The sequence below is a fragment of the Phaseolus vulgaris genome, chromosome 7 (genome assembly GCF_051622355.1).
Source record: "Phaseolus vulgaris cultivar YP4 chromosome 7, ASM5162235v1, whole genome shotgun sequence".
Classification (NCBI taxonomy): domain Eukaryota; kingdom Viridiplantae; phylum Streptophyta; class Magnoliopsida; order Fabales; family Fabaceae; genus Phaseolus; species Phaseolus vulgaris.
The window spans coordinates 29762031-29781084 of NC_143504.1; the positions used below are offsets into that span (position 1 = coordinate 29762031).

Sequence of the window (19054 nt, forward strand, 5' to 3'; positions counted from 1 at the left end):
CCATCAACGCCAACCTTCTAAGAGCTCATTTTTAAAATACACTTTTGATGGATACAATTAATTTGGGAATAATTTTTTTCGCTTTTTGTGTTTATAAAATTCTACATGATTAAAAGTTCTATGTGTACTTATGTACCTGAATTCCATTCAATCCTAGAAAATATATATATATATATATATATATATATATATATTAAAATTAATCTTACGGGGACTTAAATTGATTTTAAAACAGAAAAAAGTTTTTTCTGTTCAAAATTAACTTTAGATATAAAAGCTCAATAATAGATTTTAAAATAATGTTTTACTGTTCAATTTAAATTAATTCCTTTAAAATCAAAATATTATTTTAAGTATACTCAATTTTTAATCTTAAGTTCTTTTAATCCTTATTTTTTTAACAATAGTTTTATTAAAATAGAAAACAATCAGAGCTCAGATGTTACCATGATGATTGTGGGGGCGAATAACATGTCTCCGTCCAAACAAAAAGACCAGGTGCTGGTGTGGGACATGTATAAGAATATATATACAAAGCATTCAATTATTGTTTTGATAGCTTTTTTTAGGATCGAAATTTAAATTGGTGAATTTATCTTAATAATTATGCATAAAAAAATTCACCTGGTTCAAATATTATGTGTGTGTATATATATATATATATATATATATATATTGTTTAATAATAAAAATATGCGTTTTAAATATTATATTAAAATTAGGTAATGTAATAATATTTTAAGCATAATGTATGATTTGTTGGAATTATTTTTAACATATATCCAATTTCTACGGAGAAAAATAAACATAAAATTTAATAGTTGAATTGATTAACTTTATGTTTTATAGAAAGTTAGAAAATATGTAATTTAATTAGATAAATTCTCTCTACACCTTCGTACCTTCTTTCTACATTTTCATTTTTTTTTTTATTTTCAACTCCACTATTATGAGTACATTTTCATTTTTTTTTATTTTCAACTCCACTATTATGAGTAGATGTTATGATTTTCTGTTTGACTTTGGTTTCGATTATAACTTTTTTTTATCAAGTATGTATAAAAAAAAATTAATCTAAAACATGTTTTGGACTTAATTTATAAAAGAAAGTATGGTTTTTCTTTTTCCAAATTTTCACCATAAAGTTATAGATTGTATGATTTACTTTTCATCATAACATAGGCCTTTCTCAATTCTAGATCAAGCACAACTTATATATTTCATAGGATATCTATTACTTTTGTGCTCTTTTCGTCTCTGAAATAAAATAAAGTTAAATTTAGATTTTTAAATGCAAATTAAATCAACACAAGAAAATTTCGTTATCATGTATCATAATTACGAGTTGAATGACTTTCTACCTAAACTAATTTATCCAAATCTCTTCTTTCTCTCTTACATGCAAAATAATACAACATTTTAGAGAAATAAAAATGATAGATATTCTTAGTCGATCAACTCTTGTATCTTTTCTTATTTAATTTAATTTTTACTTTAACTAAAAAATAAACCAGTTTTAATGGTAGAAATGCTTTATTGTTAATCAAATCATTAACCCATATTTTTTTAGTTTAAAATTAGCATGGAAAATATATATGTTAGATCCGTTTACCAAAAGTATAAGACATAATTAAAGTCAATTTCTTCCTGCAGTAAAGGTAAAAATATCATTTTATCTTTAAAAAATATTTGTGGATTCTATAATCTGAAAATATTATTTTTTCTATTTACCTCTCAGGATTTTATTTATCCCTCCCGGATTCTACAATCCTGCATTTTTGTTTTAAAATTACTATCTTAAAAAAACATAAAACTTTATTTTAAGAATTAAATAACAAGGTGAAATATGATTTCTAAATACTAATGGTGTAAAAAATTTCTCAAAAATATTACTAAATATATTTAACACACACACACACTATATATATATATATATATATATATATATATATATATATATAATTTATAGATATTTAAATATATGACAAGTAAATAAATATATAATTATAATCAAATTAGTCTTCAGAAGTTAATATATAATTATTATACATTAAAATTATAAAGATAAGATAGTATTAATTAAAATCAATATTTAAAATTTAAATTTTTTATCAATTAAAATAAATATCAAATCAATCTTACTACCATTTATAATTACACATTAATCTAGTAATAATGTTTTTACATTCTTTCAGAAACTCTTTAGTCAAATAAAGAATTTAAATCAATTTATGATTTTACGACTTTCAAGAGAAATATTAAACATGTTTATGACATACAAACACCTCTCAATAGTTGAACCTAACTACTTACAGATCATTCAAAAGAATTGAAATTAGTTCTTTATATGTACCCAATCATGAAACAAGCAAGAAACAACATTCATCTACTTTTCATAACTAAGATTTGTATCTAAGTAAGTTGGAAGTAAATGAACTATGAATATGTGTATTCATCATTAAGAGCTTCGTACTCAATACATACTAAACTCCAACAAGGCTAATTATCATATAGATAATTGTCACTCATAGTAATCCAGCACATTCAATTAAAGAAATTTCATTAAATATCCAAAATTTCAAACATTAAAGAAAAATATTCAATATATATATATATATATTAAATTAAAAGTATAAATTTCAAAGTTATTTAAACAATATAAGAAAATACTAAAAGTTTAATTTTTCTAGCATTTAGTTCAGTATTTCAAAGGGCCATCTAGGCCACTTGTGATGTTACAATAGTAATGTTCTTAACAATATAAATGGTACCAAAGAATCCAAGCCTCTTCATTCTGCACCCTATTTAAACCTACACCTCCATGGGGTTTGGAAATGGCCAAAATACCCTATTCAATTTTTTAACCAACCTTACCTTACATTTTTCTCCTACTTTTCTTCTTCCTTTGTGATGCATCCCGTTGTTGCGGTGCTTGTGTCTGAGAGTCCTCGCTAGAACAGCATTGTCTTCTAAACAATTGTCACTAACCTTGTCGCACAGTTGTCCCCCGTTATACAAGTTCCGTTTTTGTGTATTTTGTTTCATCCTCATTCTTAGTGCTTTGCACCGGAATGGTTGATCGATAAAAAAAATTAAATTTTACAATCCATAACATATTTGATTGTTTTTGTAATTTTTGAATTGTGCAATCCATGCTGTATTTTAAAAATTCACAATTTGGAATGTTTTAATACATTTAGAATTGCATATTCTAGAATGTATTGTGTTTTTTTAAAAAAATAAAACTAATGGAATTATTTTGCACTTGGGAGAGACGTGGTTAGTGATAGAATGGATGACTTTAAACTAGAGGGGGTGAATTGTTTAAAGAGAGTTTTCGCAAACTTTTAAAACAAGAATGAAATTATCTCAAGAAACAATTGATAAGAAATTCAGTTTGCCAAAACAGCAATAAAAAACAGCAGTACCAGAAAAACAATCGATTGTTTCACAGAAACAATCGGTTGTTTATACCAGCAAACAACAAACAAAATTGAATTTAAAGAGTTAGGGATAGAGAGATTTCACACAGATGTTTATACTGGTTCACTCCAAATCCAGAGCTACATCCAGTCTTCTCAGAAACCCTGAGGAAATCCACTAAGCAATCACACCTTGATCACTTACACCATAACCAAGAAAGTGACCTTGATCACCTCAAAACACACTCTTCTTGGCCAACACAACAACACTAAGATTTTTGATCTTGATCCCCTCAAGAACACACAGCCAATCTCAGCAAACACAGAAACAAAACTTGTTTCACAGAGTACAAGGATTACACTTGTTACAGAAGATAATCTGAAATCAATACAAGCAGAATCCTATTCCACACACTTTGATCAATCACAAACTCTAAGCAATCTCAGCTCTTTGAAAAACTCAAAAACTCTTTTCAAAATATTGTAAAAAATTGTTACTCAAATATGTTTTTCTGAATTTATTCAAAGATGTTGTTTGTTATCAAATCTTAACAAACTCTTAAATTGTATTAAAAGATTGGTCAAAGCATTTAATGACTGGAGCGTAAGCAGTTAAATCATTTAAAGCTCAGTCAAAGATAAAACAATTTTTCTGTTATGGTCCCAAAACAAACAATCGGTTGTTTCCTCGAATCAATCGGTTATTTTGGTTTTAACAGCTCAACCATTTGAAAAACAGTTTTCAATCTTTTCTCAAAACATCTAAGTATGAACAATCGGTTGTTTTGACAAAACAATCGGTTGTTTTAACTTAGTTTGAAAACATTTTACTTTCACAAAGATTGAGAATGCCTATGCTTTAGATTCGATCAAAAGGTGGATTACAACACTCAAACTACCCCAGAACTAAACTAAACCAGCACAGCAACAGCAAGCACAACCAAGGCTTCAACATCCTTCAAAGGGTTTGGATTCTTCAAAGCTTGAACACTACTTGGTTCAACAGTTAGAAATAGGTAGAGCATCTCAAGTCGAAACTAAACAGAGATCGACGATGTAGGTTCGTAGAAGAGATAGGGAACAAGATGAAGTGAATTTGATGCAAATGTGTTCTCAGTAGCTGCAGGAGGACACAACAATGATTTGTTGGTGGTCCTTATGATACATCCTTGCTAGTGACTTACACTGGTCACATGGCCTTAAGAGTTTGGGAGGGTGAGTATCAAGGTGAATTGAAGTTGGTCTCTTGTGGACATAAGTTAGGTATATTTAGGATCCCTCATCCTCAAATTGATATCGTGGTGCTTAAAACCATATTGTTACATTATCTATGAGACTACTGATAAGGGTCTCATTTAATCCTTTGTGAAAAGATTGCATAGCAACATCATAATGGGAATATTTTGTTCATATGTAATGTTATATTTCAAATCAGCGCCATCGGTGTTGGTTGAGTTTCTTAGGATGTAGTTTGGTAATGTCACGACAAAAAGTTGAAACAATGTCGGGGTGCTCACGTCAGATTGAGCTAGTTGCACAAGGTGTACAAAGAGTGCATCGTACACCAGAGATGGGCGGACACAACTTAGGCTTATTTGTTGCACCTTATTGAAAGCACGATATTCACGTATAAAAGTCCAACATTTGTTAGTGTCATATTTGTCTCTTTTCAGAAAATCTCTTTGTTGCACTCACCCACATGTGTGACTGTTCCTGCCAGTTGACTTGCTCCACCGGTTGACTCTAACAACTGCAAACGCCCTTCGATCTGAGAATCGCGTCTTCTTGTTCAAGAAACCTCCCACCTGCAAAAGACAAAGGGGCACCCTAGCGGCCGTTTGCACTTTGACGCTTAAGTCAGTATTAGGGCAAAGAAACATCAAGAGTGTATATTAGCTTCAGTCTTAAGAACTGCGTACCTTACTAGGGTTCTTGGCACCCTTTATATAGGCTGAAACTAGGGTTTACCTTTGCGTTGTTGCCCTTGACTAGGGTTCCTTGGAGAATGTCCTTGCGCCGCTATTCATAGAATCTTAGCATATATGGCACATGAACTTCCCTTAATTGGAGTGCAACAAATGACAAAGTGGCTGCTTGGGTACCAACTTGTGCACCTATTCTCTAGCGCCATCTGCTTCGTAGGTGCCCTAAGTATTCACGTGTCATGCATGCAGTTTCCTTGGAAACCCTAACCCTAATGGGCCTTAACGCCCCCTAGGATTATCCACACGTGCTGCGTCTTCATGCGTCGTACACACCACGTGCATGAATCCCTCGTGACTTAGGTTTCCCACATATCTCTCGTTTTCAACTATTATCTTAACAAAACTTTAGGGCCCACCTTACGTGGCCCTCTGCAGCGTCCTGACGACCGATGTCCGATCTTCTCCCTCTACTGGTGAGGTTCGATATCGATCTCCAACATCGGGGTTTAGGATACAAATGTCAAAAACTAACCAATTCTTTGGTAGGTGAGTCTGGGGCCCACCTCACGTGGCCCCCTTCCATTACCAGCCATCAGTGCGTGATGTTTGAGGTCAGTCTCTGAGTCGATGACCGAGGACTGGTCGGGACAGTGACCAATTGAGGGATGCTTGGTTTGCCCACACAAAACAGTTGGGAGGTTATGTCACACTTTTACAATTAAATAATATACTTAATTTGAACAACATATTATTTTCAGTTGAATATATAAATAATATTTTGTTCTTGATAAAACACACTTGGATATATGAGCACTTCCTTAGGATGAAAAGCAGGAATATGAACCCCACATACCAGGAAGGTCTCCCTCGAGTGTCACATTATGTGACGGGACACCATATATGCATAATTGACAATGTGCACGTCCAAATAGATGGTGTTACCCAAGTTGGGGGTGATTTGGATTCCATATGACGACTACAACCCTAGTAGGGCATTTGAGGCAATATCCATGTTATATATCTAGCCCAAGACATGATCACGTTGCCATTTTCCAGAGAGCGTATTGTTGTCGTTTGGGTACGAGCAAATAGTTCTTCAGCCTTCCTCGCCATTTAAAAGGGGTGCAGTCGTTGTTATTGATTATCAATGGTTTCACTTTGTCGATCGCCTTCTTACTAGTGTGACACTAACTTCACATCCATCAACATGTGTAGTTGGATACATGCACTAGTTTAGATCAGTGTCACACTCGTACATACTTCTTGGAATGAATGAGATCGGTCGTCTGTGCTGTGATATTGTCGTCCACATAGTCCAAATGATGGCGAGACACAACTGACGTCACAATAGGAGCATGTTTGTCCGGTGAGTAATTTATCTTGTTTTATATCTATTGTTATTTTACCATGGTTATTTGTTTTAATATTTTAAGTCTCTAATGTCATTTCAATGAATATTGGGTATAATTAGAAGGATCGTCGACTCTAGACATGTGTTAGAAGGTACTTCAACATGGAACAAAACCTAGAATGTATTGCAGTTAACCCGTGACATCACGAGTGAGTGGATTTTTTTACACAAGACGTCCATGTTTTGTATAGGACAAGTGATAGAGACATAGTTCTTAAATGGTTGTCTTATGTACTTAGGTTTTACATTTTAAAATTAGAAAATATAATGTACAATAACTTTTAATCATTAATATACAAGATATTCTCATTGTTTATATGAACATGCGTTATGTCTTACTTTATATTAATATTATTATGATTAAAAAAATATTTTTATATTAAAATTTTGTAATATTGAAAAGTATTTCTGTATTTAAAAATTAATTGGTATTAAGTGGTTAAAAAAAATAAAAAAATACAAAAAATAAAATTAATGTATTATTTTAGATTATACAATTTAAAAGTTCAATTAAACCAACCTTTTCCATTTTTTACACTGCTTTAATAAATTAAAAATCTATTTATTTAATTTTAAATTTCATTTTAGTCCATATTTGATCAGAATTCCATTTTATTTATACAAATTTTAAAAATTGATTTTTTTTTTAATCTAAATTCTATTCCGTCCTTCAGTTTTAATCAGTGTGGAATATTGTCTAGGACTAAAAAGTACACTGAGATTTAACTTTTTTGGAAGTAAAATATGTATATCCTAAAATTTGGAAAACCTAGAACCCTTTCTCTGTGTGGCTTTCTACGTTTTGTTGCGTATTTCTCTGTTCAATTCTAATGTAGAGTTCAATTATTTAAGAAAAGCTACGATCCAGCGAACTGCTTCAGCCGAAAAACGAAGTAGGCCGAAAATCCCCCTTCCTTACCAAATGGAAGAAGATCCAGAATGGAAGCAGATACGGGAGCGGCAACGGTGGGGGCAAGGGATTTTATACATTTTTTCAGAATGTATAAAAAATTAAAAAATATTTTCATCATTTTATTATAGTAAAATAAGCAGAAATAAAATATAGAGGTAAAACAAACTAATAATGCTTAATTTATTTGAAGAATTCAGAATGCTTTAAAACAAAATGAATTTTTTAGATAAAGAAATTGAAATTTAACAATTTTTAGGATATTTTAACTAAGAGAAATAGTAGAATTTCAAATACTACAATGATGATTAGTAAACAAGAATTAAAAGAAGAGAGTATCATGTGAATGAGAAAAAGAGAAAATTTATATCCTAACTTTTACTATTACGATATTAGTTTGAACTAGTACAGTAGTTACTTATTTATGTTAGACTAAACTTTTAGTTGTCATAGTACATATATTTATTATGTGGGTTTAACTTAGAACTGTTACAATAAATTTTACCCAATCTTTAAAAATACCATCATGTTATTTATTCTAAAAGGTGAATTACAATTTTTTCATAGTTGATCAATATTTTTCATTTAGTGAGAAACAAGATTTAATATGTAATTAAACCTCAAATAAAATATAATCATTGTCCAACTTTAAACAAACTACCTTGATTTCTATCCCTGAACATATAGACGATTAGTGATTAATTTTAAAGTAACAATCTATTTGAAGAACCTCTCCAAAAGTATTTTTTTTAAGAAAAAAAAAAGTGAACCATTGTATAAGCAAAAATAATAGATGCAAAAATTAAAAACAACTTTTTTTTAGAAAACTAATATAAAGAAGCTCCTAAATACTAATTAATGTATAATCTAATTTAAATTATTGACAATTTTAATTTTAATTTTTCATTCGTATAAATATTTGTGCAAAAAATTGGTTAAATATCTAAGCAATTAGTGTAAAAAATATATCAAATCCAAAAGGATACACAAAATATGAAATATAATAATTTGAGATCAAGAGGTGATACATAATAAACAACACATTTTGAAAAATATTATGCTACCAATAGTATATCTAAATCTAAAATGGATCTAGTAATAAAATATTTGAGTAATTTATATGAATTTTAGATTAAAATTATTTTGTATTGTTGTACATATAAAAAAAGGCATATCTTCTAGCATTTCAAAGCTTAAGGTGTACTTTTTAAAAATAAGAACACATCGAAACATCAATCTATAATCCATTGGTACATTTCAGCAAATGCATTTTATCTATAAAAAAGCACATACACTGAAAAAAAAATACTATTCACATATAAATCTATGCCAATGAAATGATATTCAGTTATAAGTGAATTTTGAATCCAAATGACTAAATATATTATCTTTAATAAAAGAAATATTAACAAAGATCATTCTAATAACTAACCTACTATTTTAGTTAATTTATGATTTTTTTTTAAAGTAATGAAAATTGAAATAGATAGTTAGCAGAGAAAGACATGGCTAATGGTGATCTGCAGATTCAGAAACACAAAAATTGTAGTTTGGTAAGAAGACAACCCCCAACTTCAATCAAATTGAAACTAACATGCACAAGTTGGGAAAATACAATTGACGTTATTTGCAGGAAGAAACATTTGCCTAGGAATACTCAAAATAAGCGAAAAGAAAAATGCAGTGTCAGTTGTTAATCCAGTTGGAAAGCTGTGTGGGGTTCACAATTCCATTTATGTAGGTCCCATTTATCTTCAAAAGGCTTGATACCTCCTCGTAACTAGCATGCTCCTTCACCGCACTGGGTTTCACCTCCACAGCTTGCGACTTCAACTGGCCTCTCTTCTGATCTACTGAGGAAGAAGCAGATAAGTCTAGTTCAATCCTCCGGCCCAACAAAGTCCCTTTGGTCAAGAACTCGTGGGCTAGATATCCGGCTAGAAGCCCGTTTGTTGGACCTGCCTCACCGGCTTTGTCAACTTCACCGTGCTTGCCTTTTCTTGAGCTGCCACCTGCAAATTTTCTATGCGGATGCTGACTCATTATCGTATTCTACTAACTGTAGAGGCCACTACTTTTGATTTGAAGGGCAAATTTGCCAAATCCCAACTTCTGTTGTTTCTGAAGGAACCACAAAACTGGGTCCACAACTAAAGCGTTCCAACATGCAATTACAAATAAATAACAACAATGATAACAAATAAATTAATAACAAAAATAATTTAAAAAACTAGGGGAAAATAAGTGGTTAGGGTTGTGAAAGAAGCAAACCAGAAAATCGGCGTTGGGTGAAAAACTGAGCGCACGGATCTGGCAGGGTTTTAAGAATCACCACCGCATGCGAAGGAGGAAGAGAGACTATAGATGAGTGAGGCACCGAGAAAGAAAAGAAGAGGAATTGTGATTTGGGAATGGGAGATGGAATAGGAATAATAGTGTGAGTGAGAAAAAAATAGGGCCATTATATATTTATCTACCCAATTGTTTTACTCATTTGTCCCTCAATTTTCAATATATAATTATTTTCTCTAGGTTACATACAATTTTAATCTTCTTAATTACCTAAATATTTACTTTTATTCTCTTCATTTTAAAATAAAAGTTTAGTATTTTATTTTAAATAAATTTATTATTCAATTTCAATTTTATATACATTGTATTTCTTTATTTTAAATGTACTTGTTGTATTTTATTTTAAATATTGTCAAAAATAAATTAGTCAGCTGAAAATAAGAAAAATTAAATAAAATAATTTTTTTTAAAAATAGGTAGATCGTGAAATGCCGCTGTTTTAAAATGATGGAATAAATAAGAAATTTAAAATTATATTTAAGTTTTTTTATTAGTAATAACATTAATAAGTTAAAAATATCTAAACCTGTAATATCTGTGCGAAAAAATTAGTGATAATTGACCAGTACAATTATTTTAAAAAATTAATATACGTTTTTCTTTAACTATTTCTATAAATATAGGTAAATTTATCAACTGGCAAAGATATATTGGTATGGTTAGCCTTTTCTTTTCCAGCGTGTTGAACTGGTAGCCTTGTTTATTGGTATTAAACTTGTTTATTGGTATTAAACTAGGTTGAGAAACTTGTTCTAGTGTTTTGTTGAAACATGAATGAAAAGTATAATCTTTGGGGTAGCTTTAGGTAAATGTGAGAGTGTTTGTGCAAGTCTATAGTGACGCAAGAGCATGTTCAAACGCGTGCAGCACCATTGTGCTAATTTGCTTGCTGTCACCCCAGAAATGACAATTCATTATCACTGTATAAAAAATTATCAAAGCGTTTAGTTCACTTTTTTTTAAAACTTTTTTTTAGAAGAAGAGAATAGTAAGTCTAATATGCGGTAAGATATTAATTATGCCACCTTTCAAGAATCTCCAAATGTGAAATATATTGAACTTAAAGCTTTGATGTCTCCAAATTTATGAATATTGCTTATAAATTGCTTGAAGGCTAGGTTGCTCTTTGTGGACATGGGTTCTGGGTAAACTAGAATTTGTCAATCCATTCTTAGCTTAATCCAAAACTGGATCAATGAAGTTCTTTTAAAAGAAAAGTGTTTTTCAAAGTAGTGAAAAAAACTTGTTGATTTATCGTTTCAATCGATTGTTTTACACTCAGTGGTTTTGAAAAAGATTTGAAAAAGCTGAAATTGGCTGACCTAACAGTCAAGGCCAATTCAATCGGTTGAATTGTGTTTTCAATCAATTGTTTTTTGAAAAATCTTAACAGAATTTGTTAATTCTGGTAAATCTGTTTTCCATGATTCTAAACTGTTTTGGCCATTGATTAAAAATCTTAAACGACTATTTTTGAGACTATATAACTGGTGTTTACACATCTTCGAAGAAGAAGAGATCAGATTACCAAAAAGATTAAAGTTTTTTCAAGATTGCAAGATTGCTTAAGGCTTTGCTTTAGTTAAGAGTGGAATAGGAAACTGTTGTAATCCTTCTGTATCAGGTGTAATCTTTCCTGTTCTTACTTGTATTAATTTCATATTTCTAAAACTTGTAAGGTACTACTACAGTCAGAGGGTGTTCTGACTTGTAGTGAATTGTGTATCAAAGAGGGTGAATGTTCTTAAAGGGCTCAAGATCACCTCTTTGGTGTTTGTGGTTTGAATCTAGGTTTCATTACATAGTGGAATACCAGTGGTTTCTAGGGACTGGATGTAACTCTTGATGTAAAAGTGAATCAATATAAATTTTATTGTGTGATTCTCTCTTTCCCTAATCTCTATTATATATGTTTTAAAGTTGTTTTTATAAACTACTGATAAAAACAACCGGTTGAATCCCAAAAACAATTGGTTTATTTTTTGGAAATCAACTAAAACAGTTTTGTAACTTGAGTATTTTCATTACTTTGGCTTTGATTCTTCATTGGCTTTTTCCACACCTTCAAAGTTTGCGAAAAACGTTTAAAAACAATTCACCCCCTCTTGTTTTAGGCCTTCAATTCTAACAATTGGCATCAAGAGCACGGTTCTTAATAGTTGATCCTGCCTGTTGACCGGAGCGCTGGAGAATGCCTCGTCAAAGGATCGACGTGCGCGCCGCTTCTCACCTCTGTTCCTCCTCTGGATCTATCCCAAGAACCTGCAAAGAAACGATACGGCGCCGCTGCGGCCGATCGCACTCCGACACTCAAGTCAGTGACGGTATCACCAAATACTAAGAACTGGAACCGTGCAAATCTCTCTCACAAACAGCTCTGTCACTCGCAAGCGTAAAGTGTATGAACTGAACGTGCGTACCTTAGAAAATCTGTTAGGAACTCTTATATACCTGGTGGTTTTCTCTCTCCTGGCAGTTACAGACTTGGACACGTGGCTCGTATCCAACTGTACACGTGCCATCATCTGGAGGCTCCCTGACTTGGCGCTGCTTCTACTCTCATTTTGGCTAAGTTACCTATGCATGGTACTGCCCAGTGCATAGCTAACTCAGGAGTGCGATCTCTACTGAAACTGGCGAGGTAGGGCCTTCATACACCTTCCCTGTGGTCTCGCCGGCCGCCTTCATAATCTGCTTCTCCTTTATCTTCGGCGATGTGCTTGTTCTGGCGATCTCCGACTGCCTGGTCGCCTGAGTCTGCATCTGGCGACTTCATCCCCAACCTGGCGATCGCCTATTCTGGTAAGCTGGAGATCGGAACACGCCAACTTAACTATCGGCGACTACACGTGCCTCCCGACTTCCTTCCCAACTGTCAACCTGGCGCCTTGTCAACACGCCTATACTGTAGCAGGATGCCACGTCATCGCACCCGACCACCAGGGCGGTACACAAGCCCCCCAGTCTTAAGCGAAGACTTGTCTAGCGAAAATACTGAAAAAGCCTTCGTTAACACCGGTCTACGTGGCATGGGCGCAGAATTCCAAGCGATAGTACTTTCTGCTGCTCTGACGCTCCACCAAACCCTTCGCGCATCGTTCGACACGTGGCTCTCATCAACGGCTATCTTCATCTGCCGTTAGCGCTTCCCAAAACCGTTTCGAAAAACCCTTAAACCCCTTACGCTCCTACTGTTCCATCACTTTCTTCACACTTGCATACGCTCTCATTTCCTTCTGCGAAAGCTCTCGACGTTCCTCGACGCTTTAGATCACCACCTCCCTTCAACATTCTCCCGATCATCGAAAGGTAACTACTTTCCTTCATCTGCTGGGTTTCCTTGCATTTTCACCGATTTGCATCATCCTATAACTGTCTGGTGCATACGCTGTGGGCCGTTTTTCCATTTCTCCTTCTGCGTAACTTAGGGCTTTGTCGATCGTCGCAACGAACTCACATTCGTTCGTCTTTCACCTTCCTTTCATGATCGAGTCAGCCTTTGTAACCCTCCTGATTATTTTTTCTTCCTTCTTCGTTTGCAGTTGCTATCATGACTCGCACGAAGATCACCCCAAACCCCCCTCCATCAGCGCGAAACCCTCCTTCACAAGCACACGACTCAACGCAAGTTCGTGGTGCTCCCTCTTCGCAGGCTGTGAGGCCTGTGTCTTCTCAAACCGCTCTGGCCCAGGCGACTCCACCAAACGCTGGAGGAGCCCCCATCCCACTGCCAGACTTCAAGACGTTATACCCATGGGCTAACTCAACCCTCTTAAAGGAAACGTCATCGGTGAACACCGCGGGAGCGGTTCTGCGATTGACCAATGGGGACGAGGCCCACCAATCGTTCCACAAGGAGCACGATGAGAGAATGATGGTGCTGCCTTGCCCCGCCACTCTGCCAGTGTGCGCCGATGATAAAGCGAGCGCCGACGGGCCCTTCTGCTTCGCCTACACCACTTTTTTCAAGAAGGTCAAACTCAGGTTCCCTCTCACTCGATTTGAGAGGGAACTCTTAACCGAGCTCAATATCGCTGCCGCCCAGCTTCACCCCAACAGCTGGGCGTTTGTTCGAGCTTTCGAGATAACGTGCGCCCACCTGGGGTTGCCCGCGTCAGTGGACGTGTTTTTATTCTTGTTCGAGGCCAAACACCCAGGAGATCGCCTGTGGGTCAGCCTGAATGCCATTGCTGGGAGGTCCATTTTCACCATCTTCCAGCAGTCGTACAAGGATTGGAAGGGGAAGTTCATTCAGGTTCGCGCAAATGACAAAGACACTTCCCTTCTCGACGGTTTCCCCTTGTACTGGGTGGACAAGGGGAAAAAGGAGTCCAAGAGCTGCTTCAGGAGGCCCAGAAGTCCTGATAGCATGGGAGCTTTGGACAGAGACCTTTGTCTCTTCTGGAAGAGGGTGGCAGATGCCCACATAACATTCTTGACCCCCACCCTGATTTCCTTCGAGTTCTTTGAGGACCAGTTGGAATTCCAAATAGGTTAGGACGCTACATCTTTGTCTTGACATTGCTTCTGATATTGTTTCTGGGCGTCTTGTGCGACACACACAAGACTTTGGTTTTATCTTTTCTGCATATGCCTGCTTTTGCTGTCTCATTGTCTTGTACACTTACCCCTTTCTCCTTTGAGCTAACTTATGCACTTTCATTTCATGCAGACACCATGTTGGGTAAGAACATGCTCGCCGACTTAAAGGCGCTCGCCCGCAACCACGGGTTGGCGACCGGCTCCCAAACGGTTCCCAACTCGGCGGTCGAGAAGGCCATCATCCAGGGGCGATCACCGCCTAAGGCGCCCACCCAACGAAAGAAACTGGTCCTTAAGAGGCCAAAGCGGAAAGCCCCCCAAGTTGTCCAAGAGGATGAGGAAGAGGACGACGAGGTCACAGAGGATGGCCTTGTCACGAAAAGGAAGAGGGTGGCACCATCTTCTCCACTTGCCCCGCCCCCTCTTCCAGCTTCAACACCACCATCAACACCCGCTCCTCCTCCCTCATCACCAGCACCACAAGCCCCTTCACCACCAGTCCAAGCAGTTCCATTGGCCACCGCGCCACCTGCAACTGAGGCCCCAGAGCCAAATTTCTTGGAGGACCCCCCGAGCGCCTCCACACCACATATATCAGCAGGAGGGGGCCCTCCTTCCAACACTTCAGCTGCAGGAATCGTTCCAATCGGGGATGAGGTCGCTCACACCTCTCCAATCCTAATCACCGAGTCCCCGATTGCGTCGCCACGCCAGGAAACAAACACTGAAAATGTTGCTAAGGAAGGTGGCGACGAGAACCCTCAACAAGCCCCCCTGGCGCCTCTCCAAGCCGCGAACCTTTCCCTCGAGGTTACAAGGATGTGGGAACCTCTGACCGCCAAACTCAAAACCATAGCAGAGGATATCCCATCGATCATAACGAGGGCTGTGGAGAGCTCCACCAGGCGGCTCCGAGACGATGTCTACCACCTCAAGACCGAAAACAGCACAATGAAGGTTGAGGTAGAGAAAGTGGCATTCAGCCTGACGCTCGCGGAAATGGAACATTCCCGAGTAGAGGATGCCCTAAGCACCGAGCTTAGGCTTGCGCGCAAGGAAGCTGCTGACCTTCGCCGCAAAGTCCATGAACTTGCCCAAGAAAAAGTTGAACTTGAAAGCAGAATCGTGCCTATGCGCACCAAGGCGAGCGACCTGGAGGCTCACATTCAAGCTAATGCCGATAAGGTACAAAAACTGGAGCAAAGGTCAATCGACCGCGAGAAGCTGCTTGGGCAAGTAGAAAAAGCAAGGGATGACGCCATGGCTGATCTCACCGAGGCGAACAAGGAAAAAGAGAAGATGGCTGCCGAGTTGACCCAAGCTCGAACAGAATCCAAGAAGGTTACTGACGACCTTCTCCATGCTCAAGAGACTAACAAACAACTCCAAAAATAGATTGAAGAGCAGGGGCAGCAGAACAAGGAGCTCAAGAAACAAGCTGAAGAGCTGGGACAGCAGAACGAGGAGCTCAAGAAACAGGTTGAAGAGCTTCAAGGACAATTTGAAGAACTTAAGCTAAATTCTGCTCAGATTCTGACTGCTGGATTCGAAGCCGCTCGGGAGCAATTCGCATGCCTATTCCCTGATCTCGACCTCAGCATGGTGTCATTAAACAATGAAGTAGTAGGTGGAAAGGTCGTTCCCGCCGAAGGCTCAACCAATTCCACCCCATCTGCTTCTTTATAAATTCACCTGTATTTACCTTGTAAAAACTCTTGCACATGTGTTTTGAACAGTTACTCATTTCAATAGCGAGACTTGGATATTTCTTCTGACTTCTTTTGAGCGCTTTTACTTTCTTTGTATGTTTAACTTTGCTGCATTCAACTTAGCGTTTTGGCAAACATGACCTTTGGCGTAACTGCTTCGAGCCGATTCAAACTTAAGCAATAATCGCTTTAAACAACTTGTACCCCTGAGGCACTAACCTGATCATAAGAAAAGTTCCAAGCAACGAACTGTGACTCAACCATCGGTTCAAACAACGTCCCACTTGACCCGCTTTACCAAACAAGTCTTTCAACCTTCTCACCGTCGTTTGAACTTTTCCCGATCGCCAAAACCTCTTGGTAATACCAGCTTTTTCCAGCCTCATGCTTTGGCAGTCATTTCTTTATCTGAGGCAGAAATGCCCTTTGGGATCTTCCTTTACCTCCCTGAACTTCAGAGCTAGAGACTGGCTGGCTAGGCGTTCTCTTCGAACCTACCTTAGCCACCTTTCAAGCTTCTTCCACCCTCTTCGCCATACCTGAACTCGTTCAAGACGAGAAGGATTTTATCTTGCCTATACTCGCACACAAGCGAGAAGGTCTTTAACTTGCCTGAACTCGCTCATCGGCGAGAAGGACTTTTACTCGCCTGAACTCGCTCATCGGCGAGAAGGACTTTAAACGGCCTTAACTCGCTCGACGGCGAGAAGGACTTTGTCTGGTGCCTCAACTTGCCCAGGGTGTACATCTCCCCCCCCTGGATGCACTGAGGACCTTTTCTTTCTCACGCCTGCACTCGCTCGACGGCGAGGAGGTCTCTGATGGGCCTTAGCTCGCACAACGGCGATAAGGACTTTATCCGGTGCCTCAACTTGCCCAGGGCGTACATCTCCTCCCCCCTGGATGCACTGAGGACCTTTCTCGCCTGCGCCCGCACGACGGCGAGGAGGTCTTTAACTTGCCTCTACGTTGCCCCGGGAGTTACATCCTCTCGCTCCCAGAAACACGGAGGACTTTTCCCCTTTCTCGCCTGCACTCGCTCGACGGCGAGGAGGTCTTTCATCTGGTGCCTCCGATCGCTGATAAACGATGAGGACTTAGAAACTTAACTGGTGCCTCTAATCGCCGAAAAACGATGAGGACTTTAAAAAACTTAACTGGTGCCTCTAATCGCCAAAAAACGATGAGGACTTTAAAAACTTAACTGGTGCCTCTAATCGCCGAAAAACGATGAGGACTTTAAAAACTTAACTGGTGCCTCTAATCGACGAAAAACGATGAGGACTTTAAAAACTTAGAAAACACGCGACATATCTTTTCGTGCCTTAAATCATGTACGAATGACAAGGTCTTTCTTCGAAACTTTCGGAAATAACACATATACAATCTGGAAACACCTTATACTTCGAAAACTCTTCTTTTATTGGGTGGCCTCATTAAAAACCCTCCTTAGGGAAAAAAGAGTGCCCCCTTGAAACTATTTTAACAGAGACATTGTAATGTAATATTTGTGTTTGTCTTTACTTACAAAGCTCTTAGCTATAGTACAACTTCAGGTGTGTGGCGTTCCAGGTACGAGGGATCGCCCCCCCTTCCAGCGTCTCCAAGCGATAGGCTCCGTTCCCGAGTACCTCGGTTATTCTGAACGGTCCAGTCCACTTGGGTGATAGCTTATTCTCCATCTCGTACTGGTGGGCCTTCCTCATCACCAGATTGCCTTCTCTAAACTGCCTTGGCATCACCTTTGAGTTGTACCTTCGCTCGACCCTTCTCTTCACCGCCTCAGCCTTCAGCCTTGCCTCCTCCCTGACTTCGTCCAGCAGATCCAGGTTCAGCCTTCTCTCTTCATTCGAGTCTTCCTCTACAAAGTTCTGGAATCTCGGCGAGCTCTCCTGAATCTCGACTGGAATCATGGCATCACACCCATAGACCAAGCTAAACGGGGTCTCATGGGTTCCTGACTGCTCGGTGGTGTGGTACGCCCAAACTATACGGGGTACCTCCTCAGCCCAACTTCCCTTGGCTTTCTCGAGCCTTCTCTTCAAACCTCTCAGCAACACCCGATTAGCTGATTCCACCTGGCCATTCGTCTGAGGGTGCTCGACGGATGCAAACACTTGCTGAATTCCAACCCCTTCACAAAGCTTCTTCAACAGGTGGCTTGCAAACTGAGTCCCATTATCTGACACCAGGCGCTTAGGCACTCCAAACCGGCACACGATGTTCTTCCATACAAAGCCTTCGATCTTGTGTGCGGTGATCTGGGCCACTGGTTCTGCTTCAATCCATTTGGTGAAGTACTCAATCGCCACTACCAAGTACTTCATCTGCCTGATCGCCAGTGGAAAAGGTCCCAGGATGTCGATCCCCCAAGTATGAAACGGCCAAGGGCTATAGATCGACTTCAACTCCTCGGGAGGTGCCTTATGCCAATCGGCGTGCTGCTGGCACTGTTTGCAGCATTGGGCATACTTCTTGCAATCTTCTCTCATGGATGGCCAATAGTAGCCTGCACGGAGAGTCCTCGCGGCCAGAGCTCGACCCCCGACGTGACTTCCACATATTCCTTCGTGGAGCTCTGCCATAATTCTCGTGCACTTCTCGCCGTGTATACATTCCAGGAGTGGGTGAGTGAATCCAAACCTGTACAGATCGCCATCAATCAGTGTATACTTGCTGGAATTTTTCTTTACCTTCCTAGCTTCTGCTGGATCCAGCGGGAGGAGACCATCTGCCAAGCACCGCTTGTACTGTGTTATCCAAGTGTCTGGCTCATGGGTGGC

At 38.0% G+C, this 19054-nt stretch overlaps 1 protein-coding gene across 1 annotated transcript; it reads right to left on the reverse strand.

Annotated features, from left to right (window-relative positions):
• Positions 1-9174: 9174 nt before the first annotated feature.
• On the reverse strand, positions 9175-10079 carry EDA6 (embryo sac development arrest 6). Its single transcript, XM_090305076.1, has 2 exons — positions 9940-10079; positions 9175-9818 (listed from the first exon to the last, which is right to left on the reverse strand). Exon 2 carries the CDS (start codon positions 9709-9711, stop codon positions 9355-9357), a length of 357 nt encoding a protein of 118 aa, XP_090161202.1. The 5' UTR covers positions 9712-9818; positions 9940-10079; the 3' UTR covers positions 9175-9354.
• Positions 10080-19054: the final 8975 nt, after the last annotated feature.